The sequence below is a fragment of the Amyelois transitella genome, chromosome 27, assembly GCF_032362555.1.
Source record: "Amyelois transitella isolate CPQ chromosome 27, ilAmyTran1.1, whole genome shotgun sequence".
Classification (NCBI taxonomy): domain Eukaryota; kingdom Metazoa; phylum Arthropoda; class Insecta; order Lepidoptera; family Pyralidae; genus Amyelois; species Amyelois transitella.
This window is the reverse complement of record NC_083530.1, coordinates 6,299,696-6,316,633: the sequence shown is the minus strand read 5'-3', so window position 1 is coordinate 6,316,633 and position 16,938 is coordinate 6,299,696. Positions and strand designations below refer to the sequence as shown.

Sequence of the window (16,938 nt, the reverse complement as noted above, 5' to 3'; positions counted from 1 at the left end):
AGCTATTTTCTTGGTTGCATCCTATTTTTTGAAGAGAGTCCAGAAATCAGGTGTAGGTATAAATGTTACAAGCAGTGACTTCTTCTGCCTGACCTGCCTAAATTGGGATACACCACCTATAAATCAATCTCGGGATCTGTTGGATATTCTAGTACATAGATACGTCTTTGTCCCATGAGGGGTAGACAGAGCCAAAATTATTGAAAATACTGATAAGCCACGTTCATCTGTATGGCTTGATGATGGAATTGAGATTCAAATAGTGATAAGTTACTAGCTCATCATCTACAGAAATCCCAAGTTTATTAGCCTTTCCCTTAATCTCCTTTTACTACATCCATGGGAAGATATCGAGTGGTCCTATACTAAAGTACTAGGAACCACACGGTACACGAAATTCTGGGGCCTTATGTAAATAGTAAAGTTTTTGAGTATGTAAGACTATTCGTAACATTTTGACGCAAAAACATTTGAACCAGCTTAGCAGTAAGAACTTTACTGTGGGTACGTGTGTACATTCACAAATGTTAATATCTAAGATTCTATCAAAGTCATTTAGTCTCGACGACACTCGATTCGAATTCAATCGATAATTGAAATAATCGATGCAGTACGATTTCCAATGCACTAAGGTGTATGTAATCAGTTTGAACAAATTGCTTGGTCGAGTGGAGTGACGGCTTTGTCGCGTCACATACTTGACACAATTGCGCAGATGGTTCGACGACCCCTGCGGCGCAGTGGTTGTGTGTGACACAAGGAACCGGGTTCGAGGCCCGGGCGGGGCATGGTGGAAACGAACTATTTTTAATTGGCTTTTAATTTCAATGTTTGTTAACTTTTCTCATAATGACCTCGATCGCGATTTTACTTTAGGGCTAGCTCAATGCGTGTATATGTATGGCTTATGGAATAGAATAGAACCACTATATATCTTTCCCATGGATATCGTAATAGGCGACTTAGGAATAGGCTCATAAATTGGGATTCCTTTTGTAGGCTAACAACCTGTCACTATGTGAATCTGAATTTCATCATCAAGTCATAGTTGAACGTGGCTTTACAGTCTTTTCAAGACTTTTGGCTCTGTCTGCCCCGCAAGGGATAAGAACGACATCATATGTGCTATAATGACGTTCTTCTATGTATAAAACATAGAAGACGAATCCCAAGTTTATAAGCCATTCCCCAAATCGCCTTTTACGACATCCATGGGAATATATGAAGAGATATATTTTATAATAAATACTTATACATATAGCCAAACATTCAATACCCAGGCCAATAAGAAAGAGTTCGTTTCTCATCATGCTTCAACCGGGATTCTATCCTGAGACCTACAGTGTCACAGACAAGCGTACTACTGCCGCGCCACAGATGCCGTAAAAGCTAGTCCTACTATACTATTATAAAGGCGAAAGTTTGTATGGATGTTTGTTACTCTTTCACGCAAAAACTACTGAACCGATTACCATGAAATTTGGTATGTAGGTAGCTGAAGACCTAGAATAACACATAGGCTACCAGAGTTCCCGCGGGATTGATAGGGCTTCCATGCGGACGAAGTCGCGGGCGGCCTCTAGTATGCAATAAATATATGAACGCACATTGCGTTTTGCTAACAACTGGGCCACGTTTCGCCCGGATCTCTCCGTTTACGAGTCACGACCAGGACCTGAAGATTTAGAGAGGTTTTAGACCCACAAAGGATCGTAATAATGACATAGACATAATATGGAAGTTCCGTGTGGTTTTCTGCACTTTAGAATATTCGTAGGACCACTGCGTGTCTTTCCCATACATACATATGGTCACGTCTATATCCCTTGCGGGGTAGACAGAGTCAACAGGCTTGAGAAGACTAAATGGCCAAGTTCAGCTATTTGGCTTAATGATAGAATTGAGATTCAAATAGTGATATGTTGCTCGCCCATCGCCTAAAAAGAATTCAAAGTTTGTAAGCCTATCCCTTGTCTTTCCCATGGATGTCGTTAAGGCGGCTATTGGCTATCTACCAAATTAGAGTGGCCTTGAAAGTCTTGACTGATGGCTCTGTCGACCCTAGAAGAGATAAAAACGTGATTTTTGTGTGAATAACTCAAACATCCCTGTGTTGGAAGTATTATAAATAAAGGCACATTCTAGTAATTATGATACAATACTTACGTGGGTTAATACAACTCAAACTAAGTAGTTGGCTTTGATTTAAAGGCACAATATTCTTTTATATAATTGTGTGATGAGAGATTTTTGTTAAAATCTATGACGTTGGAATAATTGTGTTCGACAAATAAAATTAATGAGGCAGACGATTATTCCTTAGTAGTTCCGCTGCAAAAGTTGCAGAAGTCAGATGAGTGTCGCTTCGTGTAAAAACCTGACTCACACAATTCAGGTTGGAAGAGATCCCACTTAGGGATAAGCCCGTCTTTGTACTGTACTGTTTTTATTTGTAATGTACTCCTTAAGTGAACAATAAAGCACAAGCTTACTTAATTACTTACAATTCGGTCATATGTGCACTCCGGGCTTATCTCCAGAAAAGTTATAACCTAACCAAGAGTAACGCTAAGAGGAATGATAACAACATAAAAAGTAGTCTCAATTTGACAAAGGATCTTGAAAGGAAGGAATCTTGAACTACCTCAATACTTAATTCAAAATTATTCTCTCGTACACTCGGATAATTGTTTGGATAGTTGACGTTATTAAAGATAATGTTGCAGTGCAGTTTTTGGAGCTTCTTTTGCACTGACGCCTTGGAAGCGGCGGTAAACTTGGGTATAATAAATTTATTTGACGTCAAATAATGTTGTGAAACCAAATGATATGACCTCACTCAATCCAGTATGACAATTATTAAGTGATGTTGAAATGTATAATAATGATTTATAAAAAAAAAATTTGAACTTTATTGAAAAGTTCCCACCTCTTTTTAAGAATTGGTTTCAACAGTTTGAGCTTTTAAGCCTTTCGGATTCCAACAACATAACAAATATTCTAATTCATGTTGTGATTTGTATGTACAAACAAAGAAATCAAAATATGTTGAGCAAATCATCGAAACATTAATCTGAATGGTATCAATTGCGTACGAAACTGTATCATTGATCATTTTGGGCGCGAATCGCTCAGCCTTGCAGACGCTCTCCGCTGCGCAGGCGCATCACGACGTGTGCGGAATATCGACGTCACAGAAAGATATCGCGAGTTCTAACTAGAAAGATAAACAATGTAGGTACTTATTTAAAGAAATAACTAACAGCTCTCTACATCACACATTTTAGTTTTTACACATAAAACTTTATAATAATGTTTATATATATACTACAGGTATTAAACGCGCTCATTAATTACCTTTTAATTATGTTACAATGATCCGTGGTCACGGAGCGACTATACGAGTATTATTTATAAATAGTTAAATTTAACGCAAAAATTTAAGAAACTTTATAGTAATGTTAGCCAAAGCGTTATTTACAGAGTGATATAATATTAGGGTTAAAGAATTGAGCAGAATAATGGTGTATTCATTAACACATGTCTCAACAAACTAATTATTTTTCAGAGGATGAAGCGTAGACAAATCTTTCTACTTAATTCATTTTCATACTTAATTCATCCAATCCACCCATCCATATAATTACGTATTAATCCCGTGCGGGGTAGACAGAGCCAGCGGTCTTGAAAGTCTGACAGGCCACGTTCAGCTGTTTGGCCTAATGAACTGAGATTCAAATAGTGAAAGGTTGCTAGCCCATCGCCTATAAGAAGAATCCTAAATTTATAATCCTATCCCTTAGTCGCCTTTTACGACATCCATGGGACAGAGATGGAGTGGTCCTATTCTTTTTTATATTCATCCAAATTTGTGATTTTTATGTTTCATTACTAAGAAAAATCTACATGAACAATAGACAGCTTTGAGCGTAGGAAGCGACACATTCATACTCTGTTAATTTGCAACGATGCACATTATACGTTGAGCTAATCATTCATAATAGTATATAAGGCAAAGGGAGATAATACGGTCATCATTCGGATGCCATCGTTTTAACCAACCGGCCGGATTGAGATCCAAGTGAGTGTTTGCGAATCGATTATTACAATATTCTTGCGATTTTGAGTAAGTGAGTGACTGACAGACAATTAACGCACATTTTAAACTTTAAATTTGGCATGTACACGAAGGTTTCTTGTGTGGTATAAGGGTTAAAATAAAATAGGATTTTACAAAATTCCCACGGACATGGAAGTTAACGAGATTTTACGTTATGCGTACGCGAAGGAGTCACGTTCTCGCTTTTATATATATATATAAATACGTACTTTTTAATTAGTGTGTGATAGCTGCTTTAATATAATTTCTTTGAGCCGAAACTACTGAATATACTAAGGAAGCTGGAATTTCTTATGTGCTTAGGAAGAAGGTACAGAGTTGATATTATTCCCACGGGAACCGGTCTCTTTTCGATTATGCAATATACCAAATGATAATTTTTTGATTCGTTTCAAAAGTTTTTCGGAAAAATTTTTCTAACAAATAAATATTATCTTTAATAATAACAGTATGCTGCGGATAAATATGAGGAATAAGAAGCCTTTTCAAACTAACGAAAATCATAATAGGGTTAAGTTTTGTTGTATGACTGAGATGAAAAGAACGTAAGTTGTGGGTTATAAGGAGCAATAAGCGTGACCTTAAAGATTTAACCAGAAATTACGTGAAATTATTTCTTTTTAACATCCAATATTTTTTCAGAAACTATTCGGAGAATACAACAAGGAACACAATATGAAAGTAAGTCATCATTATCTAGAACTCATACAGTCAAAACAGTTATTACTTAGTTGTAATAGGTATTGATTTTTTATTTTAACTGTATAGTCAAAAGTGGTCCAGCCTAGAATGTTTGATCAATGAATTCTCGTCGGTCAAATCACATAAATAATTAAAGAACTTAATAACAATATTTAGAGTTTGAGACTTTTGTTTCATAATCTTTTTGCCACCGACAAAACTTTTCATCAAAACAGTTCAGCGACAGAAAATTACAGACTTTCCCGTCGACGAAACGTACGTCCTATCAGCCAATCGCTAAATGACTTACATTTTGTAAAATCGTATGTAGGCCAAACGATTGTCGAAGATTAGTTTTAAAAACTTACTTTCTTTTTCAGAATCTCCTCATTTTAGCTTTAATGGTGGTGTCCACAGTAGCAGAACCTCCAGTTGACAGCAGGTCAGTGCCTTGGAAGTCTAATGAGTAAAGCATATGTCGAGACGAGGGTTCAAATCCCGCTGTGAACATCCTTCGTAAAATCTTTTCACCTAGGATAGGGCATTTTAAGACTAGAAAAAAAAACCCTCTTTCCCGGAGGCCGGCAGAGACTACATCTTCCACTTACCACGATCCCTGCATACTTTTTTGCTTCATCCACATTACTAAATAATGCAAGCTCGTAAGTTTAGGGTAGGTACTTTTAACTTGTAGTAGTTATAATTAGATTTAAGTTATGTGACGTCAATAAGTGATACCTTGTATCCAATTTTGAAAATAAATCTATTCTATTCTATTCTTGACTCGCCAGGACGTCCAAATCGTCGAAATAAAAAAGCTAAACTTGATAAAGAGCTATTTAATAGAACATGTTATTCACCAGGTACCTACCTCCACAACAAGGTGGCTTCAGCCCGTCACAATCTTACGGAGCGCCCGCTGGCCAGCCTCAGAGGCAAACCGATGCTGTCTTCAGGTAGGTTCTCACGAAACAAGAGCTTTTGGTAAATTTATATGAAGAGGCTTAAAATTCAGTAACAAAACGTGTGCGTGGTAACAGTCTAATTTGAGGCGGACAAAAACAACTGGTTGGGGGTTTTTTGGCGACATTTTATGGAAACTGCTTCGTGACCAGTAGGCATTTAGAATTTTTTTATTGTCGGATATTTAAATAAGGCATTTTTAGGTTGAGGTGTATGATGATCGTTTTGGTTAAGAATCCGTAGCGTGGAAAGGGTTAGTAGAAATTGTTGACAAAAATTCTGATATTTTTTTTTATTTCAGATCTCGTCCGGCCTCATCGTACGGAGCCCCCCTGAACAGCCGGCCTTCCTCTCAGTACATCCCTCCTTCGCCCCCCTCCAGTCAGTACGGACCCCCGGCTCGGCCCGGGGCCACGTATGGTGCGCCAAGGTTCGGATCTCAGGACAGACAAAGTAAGTTCTTCTTTAAGTTTAAGCTCATACATACATATGGTCACGTCTATATCCCTTGCGGGGTAGACAGAGCCAACAGTCTTGAAAAGCATGAATGGCCACGTTCAGCTATTTAGCTTAATGATAGAAATATTCAAATAGTTCACTATTTGAATCTCAATTCTATCATTACACCTAGGGTTGCCATCCGTCCGGGTTTTCCCGGATTTGTCCTAGTTTAGAGGGCATCCGGGGAGCGTCAGGGGAAGGTTTCATTTGTAGACCGGGTTTTGAAATATAAATAAATAAAAAAAAATTGGGCCGCTTACATTGCTGTAGGTCTAAACTTTAAAATGTTCTGATTTGTTGTTTAATATTCAAATGTTTTTTATTGCATTGTATATGTTTAAAAGATCTTGTTAACTTGTCCGGCTTTCGGACTCTGAAATCCGGGGTTTTCACGCGTCTTGTCCGGTTTTCCAAATTTTAGAGATGGCAACCCTAATTACACCGAAAGGGATAAATACGAGATCAATCATTTATATATGTATACTAGCTGTGGCCGCAACTTCGTCCGCGCCCTCAAGGATGAATAATTTTCCCCGTTTTTTTACACATATTCCATTATTTCTTTGCTTATAGTTGCAGCGAGATGTTATAAACCATCCATCGAAGAAGGTGGCTTCAACGTAAAAAGAGTTTTGCAATTCGAACCATTAGTTCCTGAGATTAGCGCGTTAAAACAAACAAACTCTTCAGTTTTTTTAATATTAGGAAAGATAAGTTTTTTTAGTGCCGTGTGGTTCCCGGCACCAATAGGACCAAAAGGATAGGCTTACAAACTTGAGATTCTTTTTTTAGGCGATAGGCTAGCAACTTGTCACTATTCGAATCTCAATTCTATCTTAAAGCCAAATAGCTGAACGTGGCCTATCAGTCCGCTCAGGACTGTTGGCTCTGTCTACCCCGCAAGGGATATAGACGTGATTATATGTATGTAAGTTTTTTTTAGATTACGGACAAAAGCTAGTAAGTAGTTTAATAAAAAGGGTAGGTACATGCCTAATAATTTATTATTTTTCGGTGTCCACAGGCGCTAGAGTACCGAGCACCCAATACGGCGCCCCGGACGGCGCCCCGGACGGCGCTCCGCCCCAGCAGTACGGCGCTCCGGGGCTGAGCGCGCCCTCGCGACAGTACGGCGCGCCGGGATTCGGAGGTCAGATACCTTACACATGCATACAAATACCACGTCTTCATCCCTTAAGGGGTAGACAGAAGCAGAAGTCACCAAACAGAAGGCCAAGTTAGGGTCAGATAGAATATCAAGGATGATAGATTGCTAGCTCATGGTCTAATAAAAGAATCAATTTTATTGCCTTTCCGAGAGTACAAGGTGTGTCAATTACATACTTCACTTACCGCACAGATAATAAGTTTAAAGGTATAGCTTCTTTAGAAACATACATGCACACATATACATACATATTATCACGTCTATATCTGTGACCACGTTCTGTTGTATGACTTAATAATGGAATTGAAAGTAGAGAAAGAAAGAAATAAGTAAAGAAGAATCTCAAGTTTATTAGCCTATCCCTTAGTCGCCTTTTACGACATCCATGGGAAAGAAATGGAAGTGATCCTATTCTTTAGTGCCGCGAACCTGTCGGCTTATTAGTCTGTGTAAATGTAAATTATTATGGACTTCCGCACAGTAAAAACTTTCAAATTACTGTTGTTTTGTCTTCACCAGGAGGTCAAGGTCAGGGTCAATTCTCTGGTTCAGACTTGGGAGGTCAGAGCCGCGCGTACCTCCCACCAGGTCAAGGAAGAGGCTACGCGGGCGATGATGATGGATTCAATGGGGTAAGTATCTCAATGGTACTATCACTAATAACCACGACTCCTACGACCTTCCAGGGTGAGTGGAAGTTTTTACTCGATCAGAAGAGTCGAGCAAGTGAACGAGTATTTATATGAAATTGCATTAGTGCCATTAGTCGGCGGTGATTATGTAAATCTCGTACAAATTTACCTTCGCTCCTTTGATCGAGCATACATACATACATATAATCACGTCTATATCCTTGCGGTGTAGACAGAGCCGACAGTCTTAAAAAAGACTAATAGGCCACGTTCGGCTGCTTGGCTTAATGATAGAATTGAGATTAAAATAATGAAAGGTTGCTATCCTTTCGCCTAAATGTAGAACCCCAAGTTTGTAAGCCTATCCCTTAGTCGCCTTCCACGACATCCATAGGAAAGAGATGGAGTGGTCCTATTCTTTTTTGTATTGGTGCCGGGAACCACAAGGCAATTATCGACAAATATCCGGGTACATAACTGGTAAGTTTTGTAAGAAAATGTGCATTTGTCGACCTTGACACGTGATGTTGTTCTTCATTATCTTATGACCCTGTTGAGCTTGCTATAATTTTATTGATATGATTAATGATTAAGTACCTAGATAATTTTAGTAGAGCGATTGCAGTTTGCTTTGCTCTCTGCGTGCTTACATATATTATTTTGCGTGGACATTCAGTCTTTTTAAGACTGTTGGCTCTGTCTACCCCACAAGGGATATAGATGCGACCATATGTGTGTATGTATGTATGTTTGTCGATGTGTAAAATCAAAAACATAAAATCAAGCCTCTTCCGGAGGGGTAGGCAGAGACTACTTTCTTCCACTAGTCAAATCCTTGCATACTTCTTGCGTTTCGCCCACATTCATTACTCTTCATGCAAACTCGTCAGTTTCGGCTGACTATACAATTTAACCCCCTTTTTGCCGTGCCATCACCGAATGGCCTCTGTGGCGCAGCGGTAGTACGCTTATCTGTGATAGAGGCCCCGGGTTCGAATCCCGGCCAGGGCATGATGAGAAAAGAACTTTCTCCGATTGTCCCGGATCTTGGATGTTTATCTATATAAGCATACATATAAAATATAATCTCAATAATCTCAATTCTATCATTAAGCCAAATAGCTGAAATAGCTAAACGTGGCCATTCAGTCTTTTCAAGACTGTTGGCTCTGTCTACCCCGCAAGGGATATCCCTTGCGTCTATATAGACGTTACCATATGTATGTATGTATATTATATACATACATAATAACGATACTATAATAGTATCGTTGAGTTAGTATCTCGTCTCGAACTTACATCGAAGCTAGCTCAATCTGTGTAATTTGTCCCGTATATATTCATAATCAATGGTCGCCCTGATCGCCACAATCAACTTCCAGGAGCCTGCCAACTACAATTTTGAGTACGCCGTAAAAGACGAGCCCTCCGGGAATGATTTCGGTCACCGGGAGTCGAGGCAGGGGGACCGAGCTGAAGGCTTGTACTACGTTCTTCTGCCTGATGGTAGAAAACAGGTAACTGTAGTTTGTTCCTCTTGAAAAGTGGGAATGAAGAATAGTGTACCACCTTATCGGTGTATACGTGGTGGTGGTATAAATGAACAAAATAGATTCATATTCTAGAATCTCGGTTCTATCATTAAGCCAAATAGCTGAACGTGGCCATTCAGTCTTTTCAAGACTGTTGGCTCTGTCTACCCCGCAAGGGATATAGACGTGATCATATGTAATGTAATGTATGTAATGTAGATTCATATCTCAAGAAATTCTGGTCCTATTTTGATGATTTTTGGCATAAACAGAGAAAAACCTTTAGAAGTATATAGTATAGTTTTTTTTTGGGAATTCGGATATAGGCCTACTCTCACGCGTGAGCCAAGAGTAATTGTCCGAGTGTATGTTAGTTAAATAACACATTCTTTTGCAATATTTTTTTCCCCTAATCCATTAGGAATTGTTACAATTTTCTTCTGTGGAAATTTTTGTTTAGTACCTGAGTACCTAATAAGTGATTTTGTTCATTTCATTAAAACAAACTTTGTTAGAGTAATTCAATGTTTGTCCTTCTATTAGACGGTGCAATACGAAGCCGACCAAAATGGGTACCGGCCGAAGATATCGTACGAGGATGTGGGCGTAGCGGGCGGCCGCGGCCAGGGGTACCAAAATGGCGGGTATCAAAATGGCGACGGATACCAAAATGGCGGGCCTTACTAAAAGCCACGTATCAACGAAAAGAGTTGAAGAACGAATTTATCGAAATGTAATTAATGAATGAAACCTTAGAAATGGCGTAGGGTGATAAAGAAGTATCTTCATTTGTTTGAGAACAACGTTCTTCAGTAAATTTCGTTTCTTAAATTAGTTAAGTGTACAACTGTGTTCAAATAAGTAATTTTGCATAATTTATTTGATTTTTGGATAAGGTAATTATAACTGTATGTACAAGTAATAGATCGGCGGTTGTCAGAATGAGAACCAAAAGGTAGCATAAGAAAATGTTACATTTCGATGATTTTGAAGCAAAATAGAGAAGGAAAATGGTATTGTTGTGCGTGTAACTAGACGCATTATAGACGAATTAAAAAGAATTTATTAGTACAGAGTAGGCCTAATAATTCTTTTTAATTCGTCTATAATTTCACGTACTGTAAAGTTGAAATAAAGAAACATTAAATTAATTATGCAAAATACTGTCTACCAACGACTTGTGCAAGAATTAAGGAAACCGAGCCATATAAGGCTAGAAAAAACGCTTATTAGATAAAAATTAGCTGTAACTTCGGCATAATCCGGCCACTTTAAGTTGACACTTCAATAATACAGATCGCTGTACTATTCGCAGGTCAACTTAACGTGGACGTTTAGTTCCCTTGTTATTTTTGTTAATATATAGTTTATTTTTTTTGTAAATTTCCCTCAAGAGGATGACAAAGGCCAGTCTAGCCAATGATTAATATATTTTTCTTATTTTTTATTCTAAATCTTTTTTATTTCTCTTTAAGTAATGAATATGACTTATTGCGTTTCTTTTTCAGCTTGTTTTCCCCACCTATTTCTGAATATATTCCTTTTTATATGTTATCCCTTCACTAAAATTATATCTAGTTAAATTAAGTAGACATGCAATATACTCGTCATTGTATATAAAATAAAGCAATTTTATACTTTTCAATTACTTTTATTCAAATTTTTAAACAATAAGAAATGAGATTAATTTTCAGACTACTTACAATTACTTTATTTCAGAATTCCCATACACTATACGACAACATATTCATAAATTAATAAATATCATTTATAAATTGGACAAAATACAAAATATCACACATATTTATCGCTCCAAAATTAACAAATGATGTTAAAATATAATAAAAAAATAATTTCCAACAATTTGGTACAAAGTACAAACTTACACAAAAGGGGTCGATATTCAAATTGAACTCCATAATTTTGGTGGCATTATTTGAAGACCGCGTATCGCTTTAGTTGTAATGTGAACTTTTAATGGTCAAACGATTCGACGACAGAATAGACTCCAATATTTTTCGACGAATCGTAAAGATGAAATTTACTGTCGATTAATTTTTTTTTTCAAACAAATGACAAATGGCCAAATAACAATCGAAGAACAGTTTATCGCATATCTTCTAAAATAAAAAAAAAATACACGAAAAAATTATAACGCCGAAATACGAAATTTTCAATTTAAAACATAGAATAATATAAAATAATGGGCCTACCCAAAAGCGGTCGCACCTATACACTAACCTATTTTTGGTAACTTATAAAAATAGATTATTTTTTTGAGAAACCTACCTTAGACATCCAAAAAAATTAAATCGCAACATGTCCAAGAAGCCAAGAACTTAAATAAGGTCAATTCAAAACCGTTTTAAATCCCAGTCAGTATTATTACAGTTCTTAATTTTTATTTCAAGTCCTTATCTAAATACTTATAACATTAATAGCTACCAAATGTAAGATTCACAAGTTAAATTATGAGTAGAAATGTAATGTGATCCGAACATAAAAATCGGAATAAAATAAAACAATAGAATTGTTGAGTGGCAAATGTGTCATCGCAACTGATGGAAATCAGTTGCCATAAATCAAATGGAATCATTTTTTATTCATTATTGTAGGACATTTCGAACATCAATCATTTAATAATTGTCATAGTTTTTTGATGTAAAACAATGTATTCTATCGTCCACTCTTTTATTCAATTTTGGATAGTTGTGAAGTTGACGTTGTTGAAGAAAATGATGCAGTGCAATTTGTTACCGCTTCTTCTGGAATGGAACCAGATATGACAATAACGAGTATTAAGTGATATGAAGTGACTCATAATAATGACTAAATGTGGACTATGGAGCACATTGTTATACTGAATTGAATGAATTACGTTTTCATATTGCATCTAAATTCTGAGATTATTTTGACAGCTTTACAACTGCGAAGAAAACTGCGTGCGATGTAAGATGACGACACATTATTCCTATATGCTATACACATTTGTCTATAATTTCAATAACAATAAGGTATACACATTTGTCTTATATTTTTCCGATTTCTACGCATTCGAATACTTATTATTGCTAATTGTTTACACAGATTAAATTTATAATTGATCCGTTTTCATAAAGAGAAAATGTGAGACTTAAATTAATATCGAGGTAACCTGTGACTAGCCCTATGAGATTTTTAACTGAGAATTCATAAATCGAGACTTAGCACCGAAAAATAATAAAAAAGAATAGGGACATTCTCCTAGTGCTTTTTCCAATAATGCTTATGATTTACAAAATAATACGAGAATAACAAATGGAAATAGAGATCCCGCTTCCTAAGACAGTAAATAAAAAAAAACCTAGTAATAATATAGAAAAATAATACTCATTATTTAACAACATACTTTAGAATAATATGTAATCCGATGTGTCGTGTTTTTATTATATTTTGAAGTAAAATTTTCAATCAAAAATTTGTAAAAAATATCCTTAAGTACTGAATTTAACTGGCTACTGTGTTATTTACGTGGCATATCAATTAATTTCTTGGTCAATTGTGCACTATTACCACTTTTTTTAAGTTACACCGATGCGCCTGCGCAGAAGTCTAGGTAATTTTCGTTTGGCTCGAAAATATTTGACAGGTTGAGCCAATCAGAGCGCGCCATTTGAACCTGCGAACTGTCGGCTGTTTCACTTCTAATAAGAGCGAGATAGCTATAGCTGATAGAGCATATACATAGAGAATTTCGCTTATTGATTTTAAGTTTAATGTACTTGTGATAAGGTCAGTATTTTATTGAGAATTCATGTGGTTCGATTCGGAGGTAGATAAGGTCGAATATTGCCGAGGCGTCCTAAAAAAAGTGGTAGCACTGTAAAACTATTATATTATAATAGATAATGTTTTTTCTACGATGCCACAATTATAATTTTTTGGTACATAACAATTTCGTAATTTTAACGTACCAAACAATTATAAATGCAGTAGCATATCAACCAACACAGTAGCAATATGGATTGAGATGTGGGTGAGTTTTGCTGATGCAATCCGGTTCGTTGCCGTACCTGGAATATAACATGCGACTTCACTACATAGTATAAAACAAAGTCGCTATTTTAGTCTGTTTGTCTGTATGCTTAAATCTTTAAAATTACGCAACGGATTTTGATGCGGTTTTTTTGTAACAGGTAGAGTGATTCAAGAGGAAGGTATTTATGTATAATAACAAAATTTTGCACCCGTGCGAAGCCGGGGCGGGTCGCTAGTATAAAAAAACCTTCCTTCTTTACTTGCACGTAGGTATATTTTTTGTTAAATTACATTTTTGACCGAGCGAGCAAAGTAATCGAGATTTACCAATCAACTTGGGGCTAAAATGTTTTTTTTTATGTATGTATGTTTGTAACGCGTAAACTTTAGAACTGTTGGTCTGATTTTGATAAAATTTAAAAGACATGTAGGACATAAAAAGTATGTTTATCTATCAATAGAACTTTTTAATTCGCGTAGCAACAAAATCGGTAAAGTCGTTGTTGAGACATAAATAATTTTGTAAAAAAGTAAAAGTTAATTTTGTAGACTAATTTCAATCCTTATTTTCATTCTTTTTTGTAAATGTTGACATCACAAAGAGGGTTGAGCAAATTATAATAAAGATCATGATGAGTTTGAATTCCGACGTAATTTGGAAAAGACTCAATGATAAAAATCTGTGATAGGGTTTGAACCTGTGAAAGATTTTCAAGGCAAATGTTAACTACTTAACCACTGATTCTCATTTGGTGCTTATAACAGACGTAATCGAAGTGAAACGCAATAAATTATACAAAAGCTTACCTATTTGTCCGCGAGATGTCTCTAATATCGACGTGGAACTTATCTTCGCTCACGATGTACGTCAGCGACGCTTCGAAGTCTCCGGAACCGGGCGCTACGGTCAACTGGAATGTTATTGTTAAATTGCCATATTTATTTCATATCCGTCGTCAGTCACGACTTATTTATTACATTCATACATATATATGGTCACGTCTATATCCCTTGCGGGTTAGACAGAGCCAACAGTCTTAAAAAGACTGAATGGCCACGTTCAGCTGTTTGGCTTAATGATAAAATTGAGCATTTGGCATTGTATATAAGGTTTGGTTTAAAGTATTGCCGTGTGGTTCCCGGCACCAATACAAAAAAGAATAGGACCACTCCATCTCTTTCCCATGGATGTCGTAAAAGGCGACTTAGGGATAAGCTTACAAACTTGGGATTCTATTTTAGGCGATGGACTAGCAACTCGCCACTATTTGAATCTCAATTCTATCATTAAGCCAAACAGCTGAACGTGGCCTACCAGTCTATTCACGACTGTTGGCTCTGTCTACCCCGCAAGGGACATAGACGTGACCATATGTACGATATAAGGTTAAAACGATAACCTCACCTTAACCTGATAAGTCTCCCGCTGCAGTTTGACCTTATCCCCGAACTTTCCAACGTACCCGTCGTTATCTTTGGCGCCCACGAAGGATAACACGCGGCTGTCGGCTTGTTGCGACATCACCCACGACACGGAGGAGAGGGTGCGCGGCGCACATTGAGACCTACGAGTGTTTTTGTGGAAAAGTTTTTTAGGTAGTTGAATTTTGTTGTGAAAATATGGATTGTTTCGCAATTTGCGGACAACAGATTAAGGTCACAAATTTAAGTTGAAATAAAGTGTAAAGGAAGAAATGCTACATTATATATTGTAAAGATAAATAATTCCCGAAATAGCACTCTAAGTGAAGTATAAAGTTGAGTTGTAGTTTTCATATACTACGTAACCAAAATTGTTTTACAATGCCTCTGTTAAGTAATTAGCAATAAATCCCCTCTGGGAGTATTAGCTGTAGGAAAACTTAAAAAAAGGCTGTAAAGATGCAAGATACTAACATCAAAATATATATAAGATTTTCCATTAAGGCTAGATTTTGTTCAGAGTGTATAAATAACGAGGTATATTTGTTTATAATATCTATATATTCATTTCGTATGTTTCTATATTGTAGTTATGTTGCTAACCTAAATATGAAACCTAAACTTGTAAAATAAAGATTTTATAAATCTCATACATACATACATATATATGGTTACGTCTATATCCTTTGCGGGGCAGACAGAGCCAACAGTCTTGAAAAGACTGAAATATTCATATTAAATCATATTAAATTTCTCATATAGAAAAAAATAATTATCACTAAGCGAAACAGCTGAGCGTGGCCTATCGGTCTTTTCAAGACTGTTGGCTCTGTCTACCCCGCTAGGGATATAGACGTGATCATATGTATGTATGTATATAGAAAAAAAATATCATCAAAGGTTCCTAGACGTAACAAACTGAGTGACGTCCTACCTGACAGGCTCTGTCAGCCCGTTGATGTAGTGCACCAGGGCTAGAGCGGCCCTGTCATAGAGCGGCGCGGCCCGAGACAAGTTCCGCCACGACACGCAGGCGCACCAGTGCGGCTCGATGCCCGCCTCGCTGCACGAGCGCCGCGCGGGGATCTGATAGTAGGGTATCATCGAAGTATACATATATCTATGTTTTATCTTTAAATATGTTCTCATGTAAGTGATTTTTTTTTGTCTTTTTTGAGAAAAAATATCTTTAAACCTATGTGTATTTATAAATTCATATATATATGTGTCGTGTGGTCGACGGCAGCAGTAGAAAAAAGAATAGGACCAGTGCATTTATTTCCTATGGTTGTCGTAAAAGCTTAAAAACTTGGGATAAGGCGATGGGCTAGCAACCTATTTGAATCTCAATTCTTTCATCAAGCCAAAAAGTTGAACGTGGCCTTTCATATATACAGGGTGACATTTAAAACAACTGCATCCTTCTAAACATAGACTATACCCATGCTTCTGAGCCGTTTGAGCCTATTTTTATTTAAATTAAACGTCATCATTTTCACATTTAAAAAAATCCCTCAAAAACTACGTCACACGCTTTAATAAAGACCAATACTACAAAAAGAAATTAAAACTAAACATGTAAATAAATGTCTGAAAAATAAATTATTTTTCTAGTATCAAGATCAAGTAGAGTACAGAGTTGTCGAGATCGCTCAGCTGAATGCATTGTGTCGTTGACATCTGAATCTTACGCGTCGCTTTTCCGCCGGCCGGGGTGATATGACGTATTTAGGATCGTGGATTTTGATACTTTTTATTTCGTACTTTCTGAAATATGAACCGATATTTTTCTTTTAACGTTTTTAAATATCCTGTAGATGAGTACACTTAACAGTTAAATTTATGCAGGTGAATTTAAAGTCACCCTGTATATGTGTCGTGTGGTTAACGGCAGCAGTAGAA

The 16,938-nt window shown here is 36.7% G+C and overlaps 2 protein-coding genes across 3 annotated transcripts in view; one reads left to right on the top strand and one right to left on the bottom strand.

The window, feature by feature from the left end:
* The first annotated feature begins 4,046 nt into the window (after positions 1-4,046).
* Positions 4,047-11,146, top strand: LOC106138240 (pro-resilin). Its single transcript, XM_060952052.1, has 9 exons — positions 4,047-4,081; positions 4,763-4,801; positions 5,182-5,243; positions 5,665-5,757; positions 6,066-6,217; positions 7,290-7,415; positions 7,953-8,065; positions 9,448-9,582; positions 10,141-11,146. Exons 2-9 carry the CDS (start codon positions 4,796-4,798, stop codon positions 10,282-10,284), a joined length of 831 nt encoding a protein of 276 aa, XP_060808035.1. The 5' UTR covers positions 4,047-4,081; positions 4,763-4,795; the 3' UTR covers positions 10,285-11,146.
* Positions 11,147-11,294: 148 nt separating this feature from the next.
* Positions 11,295-16,938, bottom strand: part of LOC106138246 (uncharacterized) — a 32,517-nt gene continuing 26,873 nt past the window's right edge. For both annotated transcript variants that reach the window (XM_060951932.1, XM_060951933.1), the window contains 4 exons: positions 15,971-16,122; positions 15,020-15,179; positions 14,422-14,525; positions 11,295-13,649 (listed from right to left, as the gene is read on the bottom strand). In XM_060951932.1, coding sequence (XP_060807915.1) covers positions 13,577-13,649; positions 14,422-14,525; positions 15,020-15,179; positions 15,971-16,122 — 489 coding nt within the window. In that variant the 3' untranslated portion in view covers positions 11,295-13,576. The remainder of the gene's footprint in view (positions 13,650-14,421; positions 14,526-15,019; positions 15,180-15,970; positions 16,123-16,938) is intronic.

Coding starts and splice junctions, on each gene's coding strand:
- LOC106138240 (XM_060952052.1), top strand. Junction 6,218..7,289: donor CGGATCTCAGGACAGACAAA/GTAAGTTCTTCT, acceptor CGGTGTCCACAG/GCGCTAGAGTACCGAGCACC. Junction 9,583..10,140: donor TGCCTGATGGTAGAAAACAG/GTAACTGTAGTT, acceptor TCCTTCTATTAG/ACGGTGCAATACGAAGCCGA.